We start from the raw sequence: 23732 nt of genomic DNA on the forward strand, positions 1-23732 counted from the left end.
GGCTGTGTGCGGTCCATGGGTGTGAACCGGACACTCCTGGCAAAGTGAAGAATTAAACAAGTCAGAGAGGAGGAATAGAAGGGTTAGCCTTCTCCATCCAGTCTGTAGCTGGGTGGCACCGAACTCCCAGTAGCAATGGGGGGCAAAACGGCAGGGACCTTGCGCGTGGGGGGAGTGTCCGTCAGGTGGGCCTAGACCTGAGGGTTCCAGAACTGAAGCCAGGGGACTTTCTGGGCGGGGCCATCGGGGGCGTGGCCCGGGCTGGGGGCGTGCCCGCCCAGAACTCGGGAGAGTGGCCTGCGGCTCGGGGCTTGTGCACCGGGGCTCGGGGGGCGTGCCTCGAGCTAGGGGGCGTGGCCGTGGGGGCTACCCAGTGGTGCTCGGCTGACTGGCGGAAGCCTTCGGTGAAGCGTCGGCAGCGGGCGGTCGGGCTGCCGAGCCGGCGCGCGCGAAGGCTGCTGGGAGGCTGTGGAGCCCGGGGCAGCGCTATGGCATCGGCGGGGGCTCGCGGCGCCCTCCCGGGCTCGGTCTCCGTGCTGGCTTGGGGCCTGGCGCTGTGGTGCCTGTGCGGGGCGGGCCCGCTGTGGAGGTGAGAGCCAGCCGGCAGGGCTGGAGGCTGGTTTCTGGACGCCCTTCTTCCTCTTTTTAAGTTTTTCTTCAGGGGACTTCCTCCCCGCACCCCCCCCCCCCCCCCCCCCCCCCCCCCCCCCCCCCCCCCCCCCCCCCCCCCCCCCCCCCCCCACCGCGCTCGCAAGCGCCCCTTAGCTCTCTCTGGGACGCACGGGCTAGCTCTAATCATCTCTGCTTCCATTCTGCCAGGTCAATCCCTGAACACATTCTGACTTTTCCCTCTTCTGCCTAACAGTCGATTAGTAAAAGCTTTTGGTGTTTTTGCACCACTGGAGCGGAAAAGGTAGGGCTTCGTTGCTCTCAAGAAGTCCTGTGTTCCCAAAGAGTAACTAAAAGCCAGTGGCATTTGTTTGCTTTCATATCTATTTAAGGCAGGGACCATTCTTCGGGCATGTCGTGGTGTGCAGTGTGTGTGTGTGTGTGTGTGTGCGCGCGCGCGCGCGCACGCGCGGGCGTGCAAAAGTTAGTCCCTATCTAAGAGTGTGATCTTGGAGCCCTACTGCTAGGAGACCTGCCCCGCACAGCACAGTTGGTACCTGTGAGCAGCTAAGATATAGAAAGGGCTTGGGGCAGTGAGGGTTAGCTGAGGACTTCAGGCTGCAGAGCACAGTTCTATAACCAGCCTAAAGTCTGCCGCTGGGTTACGCTTGGAATTTCAGCCCCAAGGCCAGGTGAGTTCCTTGTGTTGGGTGGGTCTCCTTTTCTCTGACTTTCTCCTTGAGTATTGGAGTAGGTGAGGCCTTGGATCTCTTATTAAACGGACATACCTTCTTTTATCTGAAAAACACATAGAGATAGTTTGGTTGAGTTTTATTCTGAGCCTTACCTTCCCGGCTCAGTGTGATCCTTTGCAAATAAATGGGGATGGTCAGAGCTTTAATTAGTGTGTTTCATCTCTTCTGTAGAGAAGGCTTTCAGCATCTGTTTAGGCTTTTATGGCGGCTGTCAGGATCCCAGCAGAACTACCAAAGTTCTGTCCAAGGGCATACTGCCAGCGACCTGATGATTCCCTGTCGGTCCCATATCTAAAAACTCCCCCGCTGTTGCCTAAACTCTGCCTCCAACATGTGACCATTAGGGATAACCACCCTACAGCTCCACAGTCCCACAGTTTCTCTGTGAAGTCTCTGGATTGGGAGAGCCTCAGTTCACAGGCTTGCGATAAAAGCAGTTTGGTGAGCGTACTGTGGTCCAGGGAACATGTGACAAGACAGAGCACATCACATACCGTACCCTAGATAATGTGTACCAAGTCTGCTTGCCCAGGTCAGGCTGTGGCTAGAGCCCAGGCTAGGCTGCAGGTGACATTCATATCCATAGTGGTCTCTGAAGTAACATCCTGTCACCACGGGTGTAAGGGCAGCTAAATGCCAAATAGGGTATTGATAGGACTTCAGTGTGGCTTCAGGTCGTGTTTGTTTTGGCACGTGAATGGAGGGGAACAAGATAAATCTTCAGAGCCTCGGGAGCTCACAGAGAGAGCGAAGAAATTAGGAGTCTGTATACTGAGTCCCCTGAAAAAGGCAACTATTGCTCAGTTACTTTCCATCAGCAGGCCTTCCTAGCTCTACCCCACCCACTTGGCCCCTCCACTTTGTTGATATTCTCCATTACTCACAGATATGTGCCCTGGTATACTTGTTGCTCTTAGAGCATTCTTTGCCTTCCTTTGTGGCCTGTACTTCAGGAGGTAGGTGTAATGGTCTGTCCTGTCTCTTTAAGAGACAAGCCACGCCCCCTCCAGTCTGCTTAGGCAGGCAGGTGTCCTTCCTGCTTGCAGCCTGAGTCTCTTCCGTCTCCCTCTCAGCTTCTGCCTCTGCCCACTTCTCCCATTCCCCCTTCTGTCTCCCTCCCAACCCCCTCTCTGCTCCTCTCCCCTTCTTACTTTCCTCTCCATAACCCACTCAATAAATAAATACTCAACCTCACACTGCATGGCATGCCTATCCATGTCTCTGTCTCTTGCCCACTGCAGTATCTCCCTGACCGGGACCAGTTGCCTTCGGAGACCTGTGGTGTGTGTGGTCTCGTGGCGTGCCCATCTGTCTGTCTCTCCTCGTGGTCTTCTGCACTGTCCCTGACTGAGAGTAGCTGCTCTTGGGACCCTCTGCCCACTGTCTGCCCCCACGTGGCCCCACCACCAGGGATCCTGCAGCATTTTAAATTAATCCATCACAGTAGGGATCGCTGTTCCTGGTCATGTGTCCAGTCCCGTAGACTCTCCTTGTTGAAAGAGTGGGTTGACTGGATAGGTGAGCCTTTGTCACTTGGACACATCCTTGAAAAATACGTTTGTCTTTTAACAGTGGCAGCCATGAGTGGAAGAAACTAATTTTGACCCAGCACTGGCCCCCAACAGTTTGCAAGGTGAGCTCTGTTTTGGCCGGCCCTCTTGATCCAGTAGGCCTGTATGAGTTGTTTTGTATGGGCAGGTGCCCACCTTGTATGCCAGGTATGTTAAATCTGCCCTGAAGTGTGACTGGACCGCTTGACCAGTGACTTGCGTGTGTAGGATTCGGAGGGTGACGGCAACAGAATCCCGAGTGGTGCAGCTTAGAACACTGGAAGTGCACTCCCTCTCCGTGCCGGGGCTGGGAGTCTGCAGAAGGCATCAGGAGGACTCGTTCTTCCTGGGAGCGTTTGTTCCTGCCCACCACTAGAGGTGACAGTCCTGGGTGTTCTAGACTTCTACATGCAGTACTCCAGTGTCTGTCTTCTTCATGGTGTCTTAGTTATTTATTTATCTTTTTGCCATGATAAGACACCAAGACCAAGGCTGGTACACAACTAATAAAAACCCAGAAACAGAAATGAGGTTTAACCTAAAGGTCAGAAAAGCAAAACAGCCAGCTCTTACCTCTACCTCAGTTCGAAATAGCGATCCTGCCTCCAGGAATCTCAGAATGAGACTGTGAGTGAGAGCTGTCTTCTCCCATTTTATAATCCTCTCATTCTGGGATTCAAGACGTGGTTTCTGTGGCAAGCTAGTGTGGCTGCTGGGATTAAAGGTGTGTGCCATTGCTGCTTGGTCTGTAAGGCTTCCAGTGTGGCTGCTTTGCTTTCCCGATCCCCAGACAAGCTTTATTTATTAAAATACAATTGAAATGCCACTACACAAGGAAACTTGGAGAAGCAAGAGGTTTCTTTTTCTTTCTTTTTTTTTTTTTGTTGTTGTTTGTTTTTTTTTAGGAGCTTACATTTTCCGAGAGTTAGGTCTGTGACCACCCTGATGGGGAGCATGGTGGCCAAGTGGCCAGCAAGCATGGTTCAGGAGCAGTAGCTGAGAGGTCACATCTTGAGATATAGACAAGATGCCGAGAGAGATACTGGGAATGGCATGGGCTTTTGAACCGTCAAAGCCCACCTCCAGGGACAAAGCTCCTCCCATAGGGCCACACTACACTTAACCCTTCCCACAGAGTTCTACGAGTTGGGGAACCAAGCCTTCAAATATGGGAGCCAATCTCATTCAAAGATCTACACACCGCATCTCTGTCTCTCCGACACTAACTGGATTTAGGGCCCAGCCTGACCTAATAGAGCCTCATCTTACTTTGATTATATCTTTAAAAACCCTATTTCCAAAGGAGCTGATGTTCACAGTAGGCGGCTTGGGGCAGAGATGTATCTTTGGGGCCCACGGCTCTGCCTTCAGTAGGCCTGTACTTCCCTCTGTGTACTGAGCTGTACCCAGGTGCCTGCAATGGGCAGCGTGTGCTTGAAGAAGGCCATTGCCCGCTGCCAAGACGGTTCTGCTTGGCAGCCACGATACCCTTCCCCCTTGAGGTCGGCACCTCTGTCCACGTCCGTGTTTCCTTTCATGCCTTGTGTCCTTTATGCTCTCGGTGCCGAGACTTCTCTCGGAGTGCTGCCAGCTGGGGCCTTGCGCTGGCTCATCCTCGCGGGTGGTTTATAAGAGCTGGCCCTGGAGTTTTTGTCATATTGCTGACTGGGCACTAGTGTTGTTGATAGTTTTTTCTGAAAACCTGTTTGAGTTTAAAAATTGGGACCTCTTACTTATGAAGCATATACAGCGTATCCCGCAGCTTTGCTGTAGTCTGCTCTCCTGCCAGGCTGAGAGCCTTCCTGCCTTTCTGTCTCCCTGGGCATGGAGTAGTGGGGATTTTCTCTTTCACTTCCTCCATCTTAATTTCCTGTTGACAGATGAAGTTGATTTTTCAGTTATGGTTGCCAAGTCATACCCTTGACCTGGGTCCCTGGTTCCAGTGTGGGGGTGGAGAGAGAGGATGTACAGGGAGCGCGGCACATGAGGGTTTTAGGTGGAGAAGACCTCACTGGAAAGCTTGCTTCAGGCCAGCCCTAGAGGAGTTGCCCTCCAGCAGCAGGCACCAGGCGGGTCTGGCCTGCCTGAGGAATTATGGGTGTGCTGTTGCCTCGCTGTGCCCTTCTTTAGCTACAAGTGCTGTGTCTGTGTCCTCCCCCCACCTCCACACCCCCGTGAGGTAGACGGACATGAATTATGCTGGGACACACCTGTCATGATCTCAAGAGGCTCCACGAGACCTCAGCGTTTGCCGACTGAAGAAGAAAGCCGCCTCTTGTCTGAGTTTCTGTCCTAGGTCAGGTAGGGGCCTGGCCGTGGAGCTCTGCAGGGGCCTTCAGCCCTGATTCTGCACCTCAGTCACACTGTGCCTGTAGGAAATGAACTTTCCTTAAGGAAGGACTCGGGGTGTAGGCTGAGGTGTACGTGTGGGGTATAGCTCCCATCTCTAGTCGTTCAGTCATTCGATAGCAGGCAGCTCTCACTAGTGACCAGTCGCCTGAACTGGACTCTTCAGACGGCTCATAGAAAGAGGCCGCGTGGTGGGAGACATCAGGACAGGAGGGGCATGATGTCTGTCTGTAGTAGCGGGGTCCAGGTGTTATATTTGCCTGGTTCCTGGTGTGCACGTGTGTGTCCTGAGTTCTGTTCCTTTTCATCCAGTCTGACAGCCCGAGTCTGTTTATTTCTATTATCATTTATTGTGGGAAAGTTTCATCCTAACTAAACCCCTTGGAGGGCCATAATTTTATCTTACTAAGATTTTTCATCTCTGATTTTATCTTTGTGATTGAAGTTGAGAAAACGCTCCTGTTTTCACCCCGTCACACTCTTTGGCGTCCAGTGTCCAGCACCTACCAGTTCACTGCGTTAGGGTCTGGTACCAGAGCAGGCTTGCGAGTCACAGAGCGCCAGGGTTTTCTTACATGTTTGCTCCTGCTATGTAGATTGTTCGTAGGTAAATGTGCCTGTCCATACCTGTGGGTGCATGGAAAGACCGAGACTAGCTGCCCGATTCCCTGCAGCTGAGGACTGACCTTGACTGCTAGCCCTGGCATTTCCCATGAGTGCGGTGCTAGAGTAAACTTATACAATGCTAACCCCGGGGTTACTGTCTGTTAGTGGTGTGCCTGTGTCTAGTTGATGCACGTTCAAAGAAAACGGAGTTGATAAATATTTACACAACCAGTCACCTTCCTTGTCTGTTTGTTTTTTCCCCAGGAAGTTGACGGCTGCAGAGATACTCTGGATTATTGGACAATACATGGACTATGGCAAGCATCTAATGTAGCAAAACCCAATGAGATAGTCGGGAAAAGCTAGCTGGAGTCTAGTCACTAGAGACATGTTACTCTCTTTAGAAGTTTATTCTGTTGACCAGATTCTTACACACACACACACACACACACACACACACACACTTTTATGTTTTACTTGCATGTATGTCTGTGTACCATGTGTGTACCCAGTACCAGCAAAAGCCAGGAATGGGCATTGTCCCTGGGATTGGAGTGAGCATGCAGTTATGAACTGCCATATGGGTGCTGGGCCTTGAACCATGTTCTCTGGGAGAGAGACCAGTGCTCTTAAGTACCGAACATCTCTCCAGCCCCCTTTTCAAAGATAAGCAAAGATCCCGGGTCCTTTCTTACATTTGCTCCTTTTCCAGAACAAAGTCAAGCTGACCATTTGCTCAGAACCATTCTTTAAAAATTTTTTTATTAAATTTCTTTTTTATTACTTTATAAATAATACCAATCAAAATTTCCACTTCCTCCCCTCCTCCCACTTCCCACCTGCTCCCCCCCACATCCTCCTTCTCTCCCCTTCCAGTCCTAAGAGAGGGCAGGGTACCCTGCCATGTGGGAAATCCAAGGCCCTCCCCACTACATCCAGGCTTAGGAAGGTGTGTATCCAAATAGACTAGGGTCCCAAAAAGCCAGTTCATGCAGTAGAGACAAATCCCAGTGCCATTATCATTGGCTTCTCAGCCTCCCCAATTGTCAGCCACATTCAGAGAGTCCAGTTTGATCCCGTGCTCGTTCAGTCCCAGTCCAGCTGGCTTTGGTGGGCTCCCATTAGTTCAGGCACACTTTCTCAGTGGGTGAACCAACCCCTCATGGTCCTGACTTCCTTGCTCATATTTGTTGATGTGCTCTGGGGGGGGGGGGTACGGGGTTCCTGACTAGAATTTCTCTCTCACATGTAGATTTTTAAGAGAAGTGCTTTCTAGTGTTGTGGACTAAGGCCTCTTCACCAAGACTAATATTTCTTCTTTTTCTTAAACATTTGGATTTCAAGGCCTGATAGAGCAGAAGATTGTAACCAATCCTGGCACTTTAACTTAGATGAGATTAAGGTACTGATCTTTTTTTATTATACTTCTGTTGCAAATAGAAAGTTGAACTAAATGAATTCATCCTTCATAAGTGTACCTTCAAAGTCGTGTTTCAAATTGAAGGAGTGGATTCACCAGGACTGAGCCCCCTGGGTCTCTTTAGTAATGATTGCTATACACAACAACCCCATACATGCAAAAAGAAAAAAAATCCACCTTCCACCTCCTGGTCTAGGTCTGAATGGACGTTAGAACAGCTCAGGGGGCAGCAGTGCCTGTCCTGATAGAACGGACCCGTCTGCTTACATGCCAGAGCTAGCTAGACCTTAGCTCTGGGGCTTCTGGGCCAGTGAGGGAAAGTGGGCACTTGGTTTGTGTGGTAAGGGTGAGACATTTCCAGACAGCTGTGGCTTGGAGAATAGGCACCTGATACCCAAGGTGCATGGTTTCTAAGTAGGAACTCCGAGGAGGAGGACATGGCAGGCCTCTTCGGCATCACAATTCCCGTTACAGAATCACGGGACAGAAGTGCTCTTGAGATTCGCGCGGCATGGCAAACCTGCTCCCGCGTGTTCACCTTTCCTGAAGGGGCACCAACAACTCCTGTCAGGGTACCTGGGGTGGCATATGGGACATGGCAGGCCCGATAGGTGGGTTTCTTTGTGTAACAGTCTTGGCTGTCCTGGAACTTGCTTTGTAGACCAGGCTGGCTTCGAACTCAAAGAGATCCATCTGCCTCTGCCTCCTGAGTGCTAAAGTAACTGTGCTGTACTGGGTGTCTGAATATGCATACACTCTAGCTATCTTCTGAATCACCACTGAGTAGTTGCTGTCTGTCAGTCCGTCCTACACTTTGGGCTGAGCAGTGGAAGTTTGCCAGGGGCACATGAAAACTGCACAGACAACCTCAAGCTTCCCTGGTTCCCCAGGAATCCAGATGCCAAGTCTGTCCCTGTCTGGCCAGGTCCTCCAGGAAACAGATGTTGAGGTAAAACTAGGTAGTGAGGCTGTCAAGAGTAGCTGACTGTAGCTTATTAAAAGTACATTTTTTGGGGTCTGGAGGGATGGCTCAGTGGTTAAGAGCACTGGCTGCTCTTCCAGAGGACCCAGGTTCAATTCTGAGAACCCATATGGCAGCTCACAGCTGTCTGTAACTCCAGTTCCAGGACTTCCTGACACCCTCACACAGACACACATGCAGGCAAGACACCAATGCATATAACATAGAAATAAATTACATATTTTTAAAAAGTTATTTTTTTCTTAAAATTATTTATTTTCTATAGAGATTGTAAAAAGTTGCCAGTGTCCTCTATATTGCAAGTGAAAAACAACATCAAGGTACTAGGCAAAATTTTCGATTAGCAACAGTTAAACCTTGGGTAAGCCTCCTTGAATATGATACTATTGCTACACAAAGCTTGAACCTAGCATTTAAAAGATGAAGGAAAAAGGACCAGTGAAAATGAGTTGTGTTAGTGGGTTAGCGCTTCCTGGAAGGGAAATCCAGAGCACCAGGGTCGAGCAGCCTTTGGTGCTGGGCCAGTGGGTCTGCAGTAGCCATCCTTACTGCTTCTCTTCCCAAAAGTCCTGGTGTGCTTGTGTAGTGTTATGGTCGGACATAGTTGTCTCCAACAGGAAAGTGGGCTTGTTTGACTGTAAGTGACATCACTCTAGGCTATCCCCAGAGGTCTCACTGGGGCTGAAACTAGGCTGAGGGAAGTGGTCCATGAGGAGGCACAAGGAGGTGACAGCAGACAGCACTGGAGGAGGAGGTGACAGTGTTCACTTGTCCCCACCTTTTCTTGTCACTCCTGATACCCAAGGCGACCTTGGATCTCATTGTGTCTCAGGATTTGCCCTTTTCAGACCTTCTTGTGGTTGTAGTCATAGTACAGCCTGCTGCTCTCACTTCCCACAGTACAGTTAAGGTTCCTCACGTGTCTTTGTGGCTTCAGAGGATCATTTCATCAGTCTATCATTCTCTTTATTTTATTTGTTTTTTGATTTTTTTTTTTTTGAGACAGGGTTTCTCTGTGTAGCCCTGGCTGTCCTGGAACTTGCTCTGTAGACCAGGCTGACCTTGAACTCACAGAGATCCTTCTGCCTCTGCCTCCTGAGTGCTGGGATAAAGATGTGTGCCACTGTCGCCTGGCCTTGTCATTCTCTTGTAAGAGTTTGTGTGTTTTCACTTGCGGCTACTTCAGTATGCTTTATGTAGAATAAACACAAACTCATTTTGCTCATTTAAATTGTTAGAGCTTGAATGCTTTCTGTTTATTAGTTTGTTAAGTTTGCTTAGAAGTTTTGAATTTGTTAGGTATTGGGCAAACATTTTGTTTAAATTACATACAGGACCTTCTGCGAGACATGAAGATCTACTGGCCCGATGTGATCCACCCATCCTCTAACCGTAGCCGGTTCTGGTAAGTCTGAATTCCCGTTGGCCATATGCATTTGAACACAGATGTGAGGAATTTCTAAGGGTGTCCTGGGTGTCAGCTGTGGGAGGCACAGAGAACAGGGGACAGATCCTGTCACTAGAGGGCGTCAAGAAAGGATTCTGGTATGTAGCTTTGAGGGCCTCTGTCCAGTGGGTTAAAAATGAGGTCAGGTGGAATTTATGTAATGAATTTATTTTCTGGTCTCTTGTTATTTCATCCATTACTTCATTTAAAAAGTCCTCTCTCCTAAAATTCAGCAATCAAATGCTTGCATATTTAAAAATCAATCCAAATATCTCACCCCCCCCACACACACACACACAGAGCATGCCTTAGAGATAGTGACCTCATGGTAACCTGATCAGAGACAGTGTGAGTCTCACAGGGACAGTCTTCTTCCAGGTTAGCAAGAGCTTGGAATTAACCCAGTTGTTTGAAAAGCATTGTTTTGTTTGTTTGTTTTTTAAAGAAGATAAAATTAATTCAACTGAAGGTAATTTTTTTCTACATCTTCCAATGTGAAAATTTATAATTCCTATTACAGCTAATAATATCTTTCCAGGCCTCTTAATTTAACCTAGAAATATTCCTCGTTTGATAAAATGCCTTAAGGCAGCGGAATGTAATCGGTGCCGGCTTCCTGCATCGCAGCGTTGAGCATGGCTTTTTCTTGAGGGTGTACTGTTTCAGGGTTTGTGGACTGCAGTGAGTAGGCCGGAATCACTTTTAGATAAACAGGACGTTCAGTCAAAGCTTGGGTGGTGACTAGCTCACTAGATGAGTCCAAGTTTCTGGTGCTTTCCTGCTGAACTAGACTCCCAGCGTTGTTAGTTCTGAGAAAGCTGCCCACTAAACTGCTCAGGGAAGCCGTGAACTCACTTTGCAGCCCAGGTACGCCTTGAACTCACTGTCTTTCATAGCCTGTATTCTAGAAAGTACTTCAACTGCCTCTGCCTCCTGAGTGCTGGGGATATAGGCTTCATCACCACCGCCTGGATGGAGTGTGTTGTGATTGTAGAGGTGCCCTGGAAGGGGTTTGAGATAGAAACATGAGAAGACTGAGCGGTCTCTTTGGAGATTGTTGCACGTGGCTGGGCCTGGGCCCAGGGTATCTGTGAAGGCACTGACAGGCTCAGTGCATGCGCCAGCTCTGCTCTAGAGCACGGGTCTGACCTTTCTTATGCTGCACCGCACAGGAAACATGAATGGGATAAGCACGGCACCTGCGCTGCCCAGGTGGATGCCCTCAACTCTGAGAAGAAGTACTTCGGGAAGAGCCTGGACCTGTACAAGCAGATCGACCTCAACAGGTGTGTGGACATCTCACTCTGCCGTCGCCCTGGGGCTGTGTGTTAGGGTCCTGAATGCTGTGGTGGGCTCATTCCTGGGGTTGAGCCCCTGACAGATCTTTGATCCTTGTAATGACCATAGAGAGCAGAGACCCAGGCTGCCGTGTGGTGCTGAGTTGTCATTAGTGAATCATCCCTACAACCTCTGAGAAAGTTGCTGCCTTAAGATCATTCCCCTAGAGACACCGGTCCTCAATAGATCTCTGTATCCGATTGTGGTGCTCCTCAAAAAAGCATGAGGTGGAGGGAAGGGTCCTTTAAGCCCTAGAAATGAGCCAAACCATGTAGATTTTTACTGCCTGCCCTGACCTCAGTTCTGGACTTGGGAATATATCGTCACCACACCAGCGTAGTGAATCTGTAAGAACAGCATGCTCTGTAGGACGGTGGACCAGCCTGACCCTTTTCATCCAGACGCTTCTGTTGTGCTGAGTGTACTGTGCTTTTCATTTGTTTATTGTTTGAGTGTAGTGTGCATGTGTGTGTGCATGTGTGTGTGTGCATGCATGTGTGCGTGCATGCATGTGTGTGCATGTGTGTGCGCATGCATGTGTGTGCATGTGTGTGCGCATGCGTGTGTGTGTGTGTGTGTGTGTGTGTGTGTGTGTGTGTATGCGCGCGTGGAGGTCAGAGGACAGCTCTGGAGATGGTTCTCTTCTTTCACCTTGGCACAGCTGGGTTCTGGGGATTGAACCCAGGTTGTTAGGCTTGTGTGGCAGGTACTTTTCTACCTCTGAGCCATCTTGCTGGCTCTTAAGAGTTTCTTATTGAGACTGAACGTGATAAGCCAGTAGCCAGAAGAGAGAAAGGAGGGCATCAGCGAGAGCTCAGCCTGCAGTGGGCTGAACGTAAATTGCCTCAAAAATTTTGTAGACAGAAATCTTCCCCCTTAGGCGGGCAGTACATGAGTGTAGAGCTCTCCTGAGTGGAATTAGTTCTTTTACTGCAGGCCCTGGAGAGCTAGAGAGCTTGTTAATACCCCCATGTAAGCGCACAGAAATACAGACTATGAGGAAAGAGTGATCCCCAGACACCAGAACTTTGATCCTAAGATTCCCAGCCTCTAGCCATGTGAGGAATAAATGTCTCGAAAAATGAAGGCTTTTTACAGTGTCCGCACACTGCTTGTCCTCTGTACAGCTTGTTCTAGTCAGAGCTCCAGATGAGAATAATCCCAAGATTCTTTGCTTTTCAATCATATCTAAGGTTCATGAATTAAATCTGCTTAAAAGATGAATAAACCTCCGCTGGCTCTCTGCGCACACAAGCTTTGTCTCCTTAGCACAGATGCTGGCTGTGCACACACAGGCTTTGTCTCCTTAGCACAGGCGCTGGCTGTGCACACACAGGCTTTGTCTCCTTAGCACAGGCACAGTTATGGTGATGTGTCACCATTTCACACACAGTTTTCTGTGTCATTTCGCTCAAAAACAGCTGGGATTTGAATCAGTTAATCTGGCAGTAGAAGAGGAGGGGCAGGTGCCTTTGGAGAGATGGGATAACCAAAGAATAGCCACGAAGGCCTGAACGCCATCAGCAGACAGAGCACAGGGTCCTTTCTGACATAAGTTGTACATTTTGGTTATATGACCTCTTTAGATCTTATCCCCATGTTATAAAAAGAATAGTTGGGCAGTACTCAGATTTTGAAGTTCTTTTTGTCTTTTAAAAAATTGCATTATTAGGCTGGGTACAGTGGCCTATGCCTTTAATCCCAGGACTTTGGAGGCAGAGGCAGGTGGATCTCTATAAGGTTGAGGCCAGATTGCTTCGCATAGCAAGTTCCAGGCCAAACAGGGCTACACAGTGAAACCCTGTCTCAAAGCAGAAAAAATAAAACATCCAAATATCTGCATTATTACATACATACACTAGGAGTTACATGCCAGATACTGTAACAGACACTCAGCATCATGAGTTGTGTGTGTATTTTGTTTAAGCTGTGGGGTTTTCTGAGAACACACTATCTCTTGCGGTAAGAACAAACCCTTGGAAACCCTGACCCCCAAAGTGTAGGTTTTTCAGAAACCTACTGGGTACTTAGAAGCCATGTGAAGAACCCCTGCAAGAAGATTCATCTTGTGCTTCTGGAGCACAGGAAGGCACCAGTTAAAAAGAGACTGCCCTTCCAGAAAGGCTGACAGACAGACCCACAGGGAGCTTCTGTTGGTGAGAGCGGGCCCAGCCTGGTAGCCACACTGTGGTATGAGTTGAGGCTAATCCATCTAGCCACATAGGAAGGAGAGTAGCTATTGTATGAGGTGCAAAGGCCTAAGCATCTAAGTAGCTCCTGTCTGCGGCCTTTGCCGCCTAGTAGTGTCTCCTGTTAGAGACACATCGGAGCCTTCACCCTTGAAACACTGCTGTCTAGCTACAGCCACTGGCTGTCAGCAAGTGATCCCAGAGGCCTGATAACTGGAAGGCACTCCCAGTGGGCAGTGCTTGCTTAAAATGACCAAAAAAAAAAAAAAAAATTGTAGAAGAATGATTACTCTCCCCAATTCCTCCATCAATGGAGAATACCTGTCCATTTCATAAGATGTAACAAGGTATCATAAACTGTAAATCATGCTCACCTACTTCGTGGAGTAAAGGCGGCAGGCTGAGAAGCTCTGAGCTCCCGCCAGTGCAGACGTGGGCTGGCACCCGCTGTCTTCACTCAGAAGAGGACAAGAGACAGCTTGGCCCATCTTTCTCTTTGCTGTGTTTCCTGGGCCACCTGCATCAGGTGGAGCAGTGTGTGGCCACAGGTGCTAAACGACTTTTTCCAGTAATGTTATTAAAACACAGCCGTAAAAACAGCAGTAAAAAGTCTGGTCAAAAATGGCAATAACAGGTTAAGCTCAGTTTATCAAAGCACTAAAGTTGTGACTTATAATAAATATTGTTTTGAAGTTGGAATATTTTATACTTTGTTGGAACTGTGTTAATCATATTCTGACAGCCAGGGCAGGCAGCGGCACACTTGTGTGGATTTTGGGGGCATTTCCTGCTTGCCCCTTGCTGCCACAGACTGATGGCAAGTAGAGAGGAAGAGTTGCAGCCTCCAACCTACCCCTTGGTGTCAACAGTCCTGAGCCATCCGGGATCTTGTGGTGGGACCACAGAGACTTCTCTGCAGTGGGTGGTCTAGGGACGTTGACATTGTGCCTCCAGTATTAAGTTTGTTGTGAGCAACTCTGATAGGATTCTAGGCTACATGCACTGAAATTCTTTGACGATCTGGCCAGCACAGTTCTTCAGGAAAAGCTATCCTGCAGAGCCTGTGTGGTCATAGCTTGCACAGGGTTTGCTGCTGCTGTTCCTGTTAATGGATTTATTGTGGAAGTTAGAAAGTACACTCTCCTTTAACAGCGTCTTAATTTTCAATGTGAAATCCAAGGGAAGAACAAAGTGTGCTGTGCTGTCTTCATGCAGCTAATTTTTACATTTTCTTTTAGTGTGCTGCTAAAATTTGGGATCAAGCCATCTATCAATTACTACCAGGTAAGTCTTACCTGCAGCCTCTGTCTGGTATCTAATGTTTGTCACTGGGGAGTTTGGTGGGATCCATTCACCTTGTGAGCTGCAGTTGGGTTTTAAAGTGACCCAGGATACACGACTTGAAATAGGTTTTCCTTGAACTGTTTGCGTTTGCATATGAACATACACTAAGGCTCTTAGGCCCCTGACTTGGAGGCGCAGATCCACGGTTCTGCCGAGCAGTAGTCCTTGGCCTCAGCACAGTGTGAAATGTGCTTTTGAAAAATGTCATGGTGTTTGAGGGGAAAGAAACTGGCTTTTGTTTTTTCATGTAAGTTACGTGGCACAGGAAGTAATGCCATGTCTTATTGACTAAGAAGGACATGTGCAATGCAGATCTTTCAGTTATGGCTTGTCTGTTTTTTTTTTTTCTAAAGAGAGCTGTCACTCAAAAGCTTAAAATATACCTGGGCTACCAGGAGAGCTCACAGACTCTCTTTAGACGGTTCTCTGAGGTGTTTTTTGTGTTTATTGTGGGGTGTGGCTTTAAAACAGCTCCAGAGAAGCCTCTGCGGTCCAGGCATGGGCACGGCCATCACTTTGCCCTGTTGGTAGTAACCCGACAGCTTTGTCTGCAGGACCGTGTGTTCCTTTCCCCAGTCAGTGTGTATCTCTCCCTCTGTGGACTGTAGGGAATTGGAGCCTGGCCTTGAAAGGAGCTTTAGCTGCCAGTTAAGTTAGACCCTTCTGGAAAATGCCAGGATGTGGGTTTGTAGGGCTTCCCCAAGCTCACCCGGACTCTGCTCAAACTGACATGAGAAGGGGGCTGTGTTTACAGTTTCACCTGGCTTGATGTTCATAGATGGTATCCATGGTGATGGGAATGGCAGGGTCTACCTGCTGCTGAGCTGCCTCATGCACTTGGTAAGGTGGCAGGAGTACGAGACAGTGACTTGGAAAACTGGTCCAAAAGTATCTGACATCAGCAGGCATTCAGCTTTGCATCAGCATCCAAGCCCCTGTCCCCTCATGTGCTCTGTGGCACATGGGGGCTACTGGACCCGTGGAGGAGGTGGTGACCTGGCATTTTCCCAAAATAGGAAGCTGGGGTGGTAAGGGCCATGCCATGCTCTGAGACACAGGAAGCACTGGGAAGTTCCTAGTGGACCTGTGTCCTCAACAGCCTTCTGGTTACCAAGGTCAAAGGCAGAGAGGATCTCCAGGGAAAGCCAAGGGTGAGCGATGGAAGCTGCTGGATTTGAGGCAGGAACAGGCCTGGGGAAAAGCTTTGGGATCCCAGCAGTCAGTTGGCGAGGGTGGCTTTAGGCAAGATAGCATAGGAGGGAGACACTGGACTGGGCTGGAGATAGGGAAGAGTCAAGCTCCCAGTGGAGAGGAAGGTGGAACAGAGAAAAAACAAACTGTTGGGGATGTTCAGGCCTCCTGGGCAGAGCCCATAGTGATCTGTCCTTCAGTGATGGAGCCAGAACATCCTCAGGCTGTACTCCAGGTCCTCTGTGTGTGGGGGCGTGCTCTCTAAGGCTGTCCTCCAGGTCCTCTGTGTCAGGGGCGTGCTCTCTAAGGCTGTCCTCCAGGTCCTCTGTGTGTGTGTGTGTCGGGGAGGCGTGCTCTCTAAGGCTGTCCTCCAGTCCTCTGTGTGTTGGGGGCGTGCTCTCTAAGGCTGTCCTCCAGGTCCTCTGTGTGTGGGGCGTGCTCTCTAAGGCTGTCCTCCAGGTCCTCTGTGTGTCGGGGATGCTCTTTAAAGAGAATCAGTGAGGGTGGGACTTCTGCTGTTCGTTGCTAATGCTCTCATTTAATCCCAGCTTGCAGATTTCAGAGATGCGCTTACCAGGATCTATGGCGTGGTGCCTAAAATCCAGTGCCTTGTGCCAGAACAGGTCAGACTTGTGTTCTGCATCCTATTCTCTCTATGGAAAAGATGGCTTTACTCTGGGACAGTTACATCTGGGCATATTTTCCATGTATATACATGTACAGGCAAGTGTATGGGAAAGCACAGAGATGTTTTGAAGCATCTCGTGTGTTTCTCAGATTCCTTCCTTGGGGAGACATAAACATCTGCTTTCCCTCTTAAGGTCTCAACAGCCCCCCGAGGCATGATTCCACCACAGATCACTCGGGCGAACCCATGAGCTTATTGAGCTTAGTTACAGAGCTGGGTGAGGGTTACCTGCAGGGTCGTGGGTGCTGCTCTCCTAAAAGCCCACACCAGAATGTCTACCCAGCAGCGGTGAGGGCTTTTCCTCAGCCACATAGATGGAGCCCCTTCTAGTCTTCTCTGGTCTATACATTCAAGCCCCTCCCAGACACCACGTGCTGTTAGTGTAGCATTGCCTGAAGCAGGAAATAGGAAGCAGCTGGATAGGCAGGTGAGGGTCACATGATCCTCCCGCCCCTCTAAGAAAGAATGTAAACAGTAAGGAGCCCTATGGCCTGATCTTGTTTAAGAGGCACAGCTGAACTCACCAAGATGGCAGCTGCTTGGTCAAAGACTAGATCTGTATAGCACTACAGGCTGTGCTGCTTCATTCTAGTGAGAAAACCTTGTAAGAGGAAGGGAGAGGGAGAGGGAAGAGGAAGGGGAAGAGAAAGTGGGCAAGGAGTAGAGTTCTAAGTTAAGCATTTGTAAGTTTCTAAGGTTTTTTTGTTGTTTTTTTGTTTTTGTCTGTTCATTTATTTGGTTGGTTTTGTTTTACAGACAGGGTTTCTCTGTTATATAACTGTGTAGACCGGGCCGTCCTCCACCTTGCAGAGATCACCTGCCTCTCTGTGTGCCACCACACCTGGTAGTCTAAGCTCTTACCTTGCCGCTCTCAGTCACTTTAATTGCAGCCTACTGTCTCATTTCCAGATGAAACAGATGCTCTTGGCTGCCAGGAACGAGTATCTTGACATTTACTCTGCCAGGGTCCCCATGTGTGCTATGGGCACATTTGGGTCAGTTTGTGTTTGTTTGTGTTTTGTCTTCCGAGCTGAAAACACCTCCTCACCCCAGGCTTCCAGGCGAGCAGAGGTGAGCCCTCGGTGACTGTGAGGAGCAAGCCTCCATTAGGTTCCCCTGAACCCTCCTCTGCTCTGAGAGGCCTTGCTCAGAGGCTGGAGTCTCTGATCTGGAGCCGCGGCTTCTGTTTTCAAGTGCTGAGGCTGTGATCCCCAGATCGATACTAACCCATGGGTCCTGGACTCTGAAATGTCTACCATTTTCTATTTTTAGGGAGAGAGTGTACAAACTGTTGGTCAAATAGAGTTATGCTTCACCAAGGAGGACCTCCATCTGCGAAACTGCACTGAGCCAGATGAGCGGCTGTCCTTCAGGCCGGATGCCCGGCTGGCCACGGGGGCTTCCACACACGGGATGATGGTCTGTGAAGATGGTCCAATCTTCTATCCTCCGCCTGCAAAGACCCAACTTTGATGTTCACATTTTGGAAATATTTTATGTTCCACAAAGTAAGAAAAAGTCACAAATTAATTGCTTTCTAAAAATCCACTGTAAGTTTCTTAAAATGTGTTTGCCTTTTTTCCTTGTGTGTTAATGAGTTGGTCTTTGTCCAGTCTGATTGGTAGGGGCTCCTGTGTTCTTCCTGGCAGCTGCCAGCAAAGCAGCTGGGGTCAGGCTTTACTTCCTGTCCAGAATCAGCTGGATTCACATTGCCAATAAGAACTTGGAAGTCTCGACACAGAATTTTTTTATTTTGGTCAAGTTTAAATTATTCCATTTCTTTTTTTTAAATTTAAAAATTTTTATTATTATTATTGTGTATGTGTGTGATGTATGATGTGTATGGGGTGTGTGCACATACCACGGAACCTACGGAGGTCAGAGGATACTCTTGGGATCATCTTCTCCAGCATAGGTTCTGGGGATCCCACCCAGGTCGTCCTGCTGCAGTGAGCTAGCTCTCCCCAGTGAGAGTTCACTCTGCCCTCTCAGGGAATGCAGACAAAGGACAACTCCTTAGCCCAGTGTGTGCCTGGCCTGGCAGCCTGGTGCGTGCCCAGAGTCTGACCATGGGCAGAAATACTTGACAGTTTTTATAGATGTTGGGCTAAAAGGTGGCACATACATTGTCACCTGTAAATCTCTTTAGGTCCTTGCCCTGAGTTAACATGGAGCAATTAAACATGTTTTATAGAGACAGACACTGCAAGCTTTGCCATTTTGGTGGGATGGTAGATTTACACAGCAAGGATCCTGCCACAGTTAGTTTGAAGTAGATTAATGTTCTTTTCAATTAGTGTTGTCCAGGGTCATCGCCTGTCTGGCAGAATTGTGTTCTTCTTGGTAAGAGGACCAGGACTTTATGGGTAGCAGTTTTCCAATGCCACCCCCTTTGAACTAAATGGTAAAAGTGGTAGTGAATAGGGCCCGAAGACCTACTGTGTGCTAGGATTGTCCTTTTGTTATGGGAATGGGAGCCAATGTGGGTAACAGTCTGCACACATCTTAGCAGAAACATATTCTCGGCAAACCTAAACTTCAGTTATGTTGGAGATGCAATTTTCCACAGTTTCTAGTACGCCACACATCTTTGAGCTGTGTTCGAGGCAGCACTCCTATAGCTACATTCCACTTTCTGTAATGCTGGTACGTCCTTTCTCACACTGGCTGTTGCTGTCTTTAACAATCCGACTGTGCAGCAAGCACTTTCCCCGCTGAGCATTGCGCCGGCCCCACCCATCCTGCTTATCTAACAGTTAGTTAGTTAGTTAGTTAGATAGTGCAGGTACAATGTGAAAATGTTTTAAATTGCTTATCCTCAGAACAACATCATCAAAAACTGCTGTGTTGATTGATGTGCGTGGATCTGTTACCAATTAGAAAAAGGCTTTCAGATTGGTCAGAAGCCAAACCTGACTTGTATCTGTGAGACACACCTGAAATGCTGTGAGTTTAACAGGATTTATCTGGCGCGTGGATCCGTAAAACAGCTGCCATCATGGTGGAATTGAAGGACCCAGCTCTTCCGAGCACAGGGTGTGTATTTAGACAGTGTGTGTCTAGACATTAGCAAGGGCTTGATCAGAAGCAGTCCTTTATTTAGCCTTTCTGTGTTAGAGGAAGGAGCTGGCCTTGCTTATTTGCTGGGATAGGGCTATGGCCTTGGGGGGGGGCCCTGTTACCACAGTCCCTCTTCTGTTTGTTCCTTTGCTTCTCCCACGTGCATATCTGTTTCCAGCACCCCTTCACTTGTGGGTTCAAAGGGTAGGCTACTCTGGAACTAGTGGTTGGTGTTGAGTGGTGGGGAGGACCCAGTTGGAAACATGGGTGAGTAAGGGCTTGCCTTCTCTCTGGACTTACTGGCTCCTTCTTCAGTGTCCTTTTGTGGGGGATTGTGTACCTTGGCTTGTTTAGAAGATGATTTCAGTAGGAGGCTGTATTGTCTCTCCTCTTCACACCTGTTTATTTTCATGTTCTTGGAGAAACGAGGGAGGCGGGGCTTGCAGTAGTCCTCAGACTTTACCTTAGTCTTCCTTTGTTCTAAAACAAATTGTCATCCTTTCAAATGGGGCACATTTGTGATTCTGGTCTGAGCATTTCTTAGAGCAGCCTGAATTAAAACAGGCTGGCACAATGGCAAGGTGTGGGCTGTGGACTGAGAGGGGTGGTGTGAGCTGAGTGTGCCAGAGCCCTGTGGTCCTCCTGAGGCTGAGCACGTGAGATCCTCCTGACCCCACGGCAGTCCAATCACGTATCCCTTGAGCAGTGCTCTGATTTTCTCTTCCTGTTTGTGTTCTGGCCTACTGCATGGCAAGCAGGTTGAAAATAAGTTTTCAGTAGCCTTGGCCAAGTCAGGTAAGTGTGTGGGCTTTGATGAGCCAGGGGAGACATGGGGAGTCCAGTTCCAAATACTAGTATTCAAAGTCAGTAAACATGAACTTTTTTAGGTTTATCTCACTAAAGCAGCTGTGACCACCTTGGTCTCCCTATAAAATTGACTGGAATTGTTGGGGGAGGCCACTTGTTTGTTGGCTGCACAGACTCCAGAAATAATCACACAGAAATCTGTATTACTTACAATACTGTTTGGCCAATAGCTTAAGCGTATTTCTGACTAACTCTTATATCTTAAATTAGCCCATTTCTACTAATCTGCGTATCACCACGTGGCTGTGGCTTACTGGCAGCAGCTACATGGCTTCTTCTGACTCCGCCTTCTTTTTCCCAGCATTCAGTTTAGTTTTCCCTCCTATCTCTATTCTGCCAAGCCACTGGCTGAAACAGTAAAGGACACTAAAGGGAACGTAGACGAGGAGACGGTCTCCAAGACTGGCTTCTACCCACAGTTATGCTGCCGTCACCTCTTGCCTTGGTGTGTGTGGATCCGACCCAGGATGCCTTGCCCAGCTCTGGAGCAGTGCCTCCCGTTCCGTGCTGCGTGGTATGGAGGAGTGGTCATCACCAGCCCTTCCGCCCCTCTCAGAGCTAGCATTCGATGGCTTCCCACGCCCCTCAGCTGACATCACACCGCTCTTTCTGAACGGCCTTCAGTTTTACCCTAACCCTGAAAGGCATCGCATTGCATTTGCTTCCCATCACCGACCTAATTTAGAGCCCCCGTCTCTTCCCTGGGCCATCTGCGCATGCCACTCTGGACTCTGCCCACTAGAGGATGGGTCTTCAGCCTGCAGCTCACTGCTCTCCACTGGGCCCACTGATGCTCAGTGGGTTTACCTGAATGCACCTTCTCTCCACGGATCACCCGGGACACACTTGCTCCGGTAAATGGGAAAATTCCTACTCTAGCTTTAACACCCTGTTAACGCACTAACGGCGTGAGACTTGGCATGAAGTCCAGAAGATGGGAAGACATTTCCCCTTGGAGTACATGAATGAGTATTCATTTGAGAAGATTCCTTTCAGCCTCTGCAATTGCTCTGAAGTTATGTAAATACCCTTCCCTTATCATGCTCTGTATTCATTTCCTACAGTCAGTGGGCTCGGGTGTCCTATTTCACTCTGTGAGTTAAGAGCCATTCTCTTCATGATTGTTCCAGCGGGAGTCCCCAGCTGCTGCCTGTGCCTGCTTCTCAAGTGTTCCCAGATCCTTCTCAAGTGTTCCCGCCTCTTTCCAGGGAGACCAGCACTGTTCTTTACACACGTTTATGTCTGCATCGACTGCATCGGCAGCAAGTCACAGTGCATGCCAGTTCCCGTTCTGATCTGCCACCACAAGGATTGCTACAGCTGCTCCTTTTCCACGCCGGCACCTGGCTTCTGTTCCCTCCGGTGTCTTTGCTTACTCGATGGATCCACTGCTAGGAGACGAGCTCCTGCTTGCATCCTTTGCCCACACCGTGGAGGTGAGGATGCTCTCACTCTCCACACTGAGCTGCTTTCTTCCTTCACCATCCTGGTCCTTAATTCACTGGGTCTCTGATGCCCAGAAAAAGGGAGGAAAAGGAAGGAAGAGAAATTTTACCAACTTCCAAAGCTTTGTTTTCACAACCTGCAAAGTTCACGTGCATCGACACACACTTGGATTCCTGCAGATGCAGAAGGCAAGCAGAAGGAGTGGAGGGCACTGTGCATGCTCTGAGACTCATGCTCAGATGAACGCTCGTCCTGACACCCTGCTGTGAAGTCCTGCAGAGGGCTAAGTGCAGGAAGGTTGCATTTCTTTACCCCCCACCCACCACAGTAGATGATTCTGGGGTGGAGTTCACACCTAGGAGCCCTGGAGGCTGAGAACTGAGGCTGTTGCCTGTTTTGCAGAGCTTTGCAGGGACACTGCCTGTTTCTTTACCCTGTATTTTTTTTTTTTGGCCAAACTTTAATACCATTTTTTTTTTTACATAATTTTTCCTACCTTCCAATGTACTGTTCTTAATGTTTCTTGCCCTCTTGGACTGTCTAGACCTCCCTGACCCTGTGGAAAGATGGAGGCAGCTCTCCAGGCAGCAGAGCACAGCAAAGCTTCAGCACAATGGGGAGGGTTCCAAGGAAGGCTGAGCAAGCAGGCAATGTTCCCTTTTCAAGAGCTGGCAGGAGAGAAATGTCCTTGAGCTGATGGGGAGATGCTGCTTGGTGACATCTGTATTTGGAGTCTCTGAGCTCAGCGCAGTAGAGCCGCACCAGTATGTCCAAGCTTGGGCCTCCTCCCCTGTGGGTGGAGCTGGAATCTTCCATTCAGCATGCACTTCTCCAGGATGGCCCTGTGGTGACCTCCCTCCTAGAGTTCATACGATAGATGGTATTTGCCTTAAGACCCCCTCTTCTTTAATGTGCCACAGAATTCTGAGCAGATGGAGGAAGCCAAATTTGAGAAAGACGGACAGTTGCTGCATGGTCAGAACCTGTCAGTGTGGTTGCGTGTGTGTCATGCCTTATTGGCTTCACCCCGAACGAGAAGCTAGTAAAAGAGACACGATTTCTGTGTAGGTCTCTGGTGAAGCTATGCCATGTACCAGAACCCTGGCAGGACTGTGCCAAGGTACTACCAAGCCATCACCCATCTGACCTCCGCTCCCCAGCCTTCCTGCACTTGCTCTCTCCCTGTGCCATGTCTTCTGTAAGCTGTTTAGTGGACCAAGTGCAGACACCAGAGCTAGTCTCCAGCCACAGCCCACGTCCCCATTTCCTCTCTGATTCAGAGACCTGGTTTTGTCCTTTAAAGTTGCACGTGCATTTTACTGAGGACAGAAACAGAGGTTCGGGAAATCCCAAACAAGCGCATCTGGATGCTCGTGTGTCAAGGAAAGCATGACAACTAATAATGCCATCGATAATAGGAGTTCATCAGGGCCATTTTAAAACTAGCAACACCACGTGACCATTTATGGGTCTTGGAAAGCAGAGAATGTGGCTGGGGCAGCACAAAGGCCATAGAGAGAGGGGCATTTAGAAAATGGGCAGACCGAGTCTCAGAATCTCCTGTGTAGGTATTACTCAATTTTAAAAACATTGATTTTGCATGTGTCTGTATATGTGTGTGAGTGAGTGTGTGAACACTTGGCGTGGCATGCGTGTGGAGGTCAGAGGACAGATTTGGAGAGTCGGTCCTCTCATCATGCAGATAACTGGGGATTGAACTCAAGTTGTCAGGCTTAGCAAGAACCTCTACTCCCTCTGCCATCTTGTTGGCCTGTGAGTTATAGTTTAGCTTAAGAAAGATGCCCTTGATTCTGGCCCAAAGGACACTTGACTCTGAGAATGATCATGAGAAACTGAAAAGCACCCAAACGATGTAGGAGGATCAATTTAG

At 48.9% G+C, this 23732-nt stretch overlaps 1 protein-coding gene across 4 annotated transcripts; it reads left to right on the top strand.

Annotated features, from left to right (window-relative positions):
- Nucleotides 1–343: 343 nt before the first annotated feature.
- On the top strand, nt 344–23440 carry Rnaset2 (ribonuclease T2). Of its 4 annotated transcripts, none has more exons than XM_050135887.1 (10): nt 344–589; nt 2937–2997; nt 6134–6186; nt 7214–7271; nt 9606–9676; nt 10891–11004; nt 14484–14529; nt 16329–16403; nt 17741–17976; nt 21526–23440. In XM_050135887.1, the coding sequence occupies exons 1-9, from the start codon at nt 489–491 to the stop codon at nt 17939–17941; spliced, it is 780 nt and encodes a 259-aa protein (XP_049991844.1). In that variant the 5' UTR covers nt 344–488; the 3' UTR covers nt 17942–17976; nt 21526–23440. The 4 variants fall into 4 exon arrangements, with proteins under 4 accessions (XP_049991844.1, XP_049991845.1, XP_049991846.1 ...); XM_050135888.1 differs by having other exon boundaries at nt 21604–23440; XM_050135889.1 differs by lacking the exon at nt 21526–23440 and adding an exon at nt 18082–18287.
- Nucleotides 23441–23732: the final 292 nt, after the last annotated feature.

This window comes from Alexandromys fortis, unplaced genomic scaffold (assembly GCF_014885135.2).
Source record: "Alexandromys fortis isolate MF-2015 unplaced genomic scaffold, M_Fortis_MF-2015_v1.1 scaffold_23, whole genome shotgun sequence".
Taxonomy (NCBI): Eukaryota; Metazoa; Chordata; class Mammalia; order Rodentia; family Cricetidae; genus Alexandromys; species Alexandromys fortis.

Excerpts from the sequence above, each read along its gene's own strand:
- Rnaset2 (XM_050135887.1), top strand. The coding sequence starts at position 489 with ATGGCATCGGCGGGGGCTCGCGGCGCCCTCCCGGGCTCGGTCTCCGTG. Across the intron at positions 6,187-7,213 it reads TGGACAATACATGGACTATG|GCCTGATAGAGCAGAAGATT; the intron begins GCAAGCATCTAA and ends TTGGATTTCAAG. Across the intron at positions 14,530-16,328 it reads CATCTATCAATTACTACCAG|CTTGCAGATTTCAGAGATGC; the intron begins GTAAGTCTTACC and ends ATTTAATCCCAG.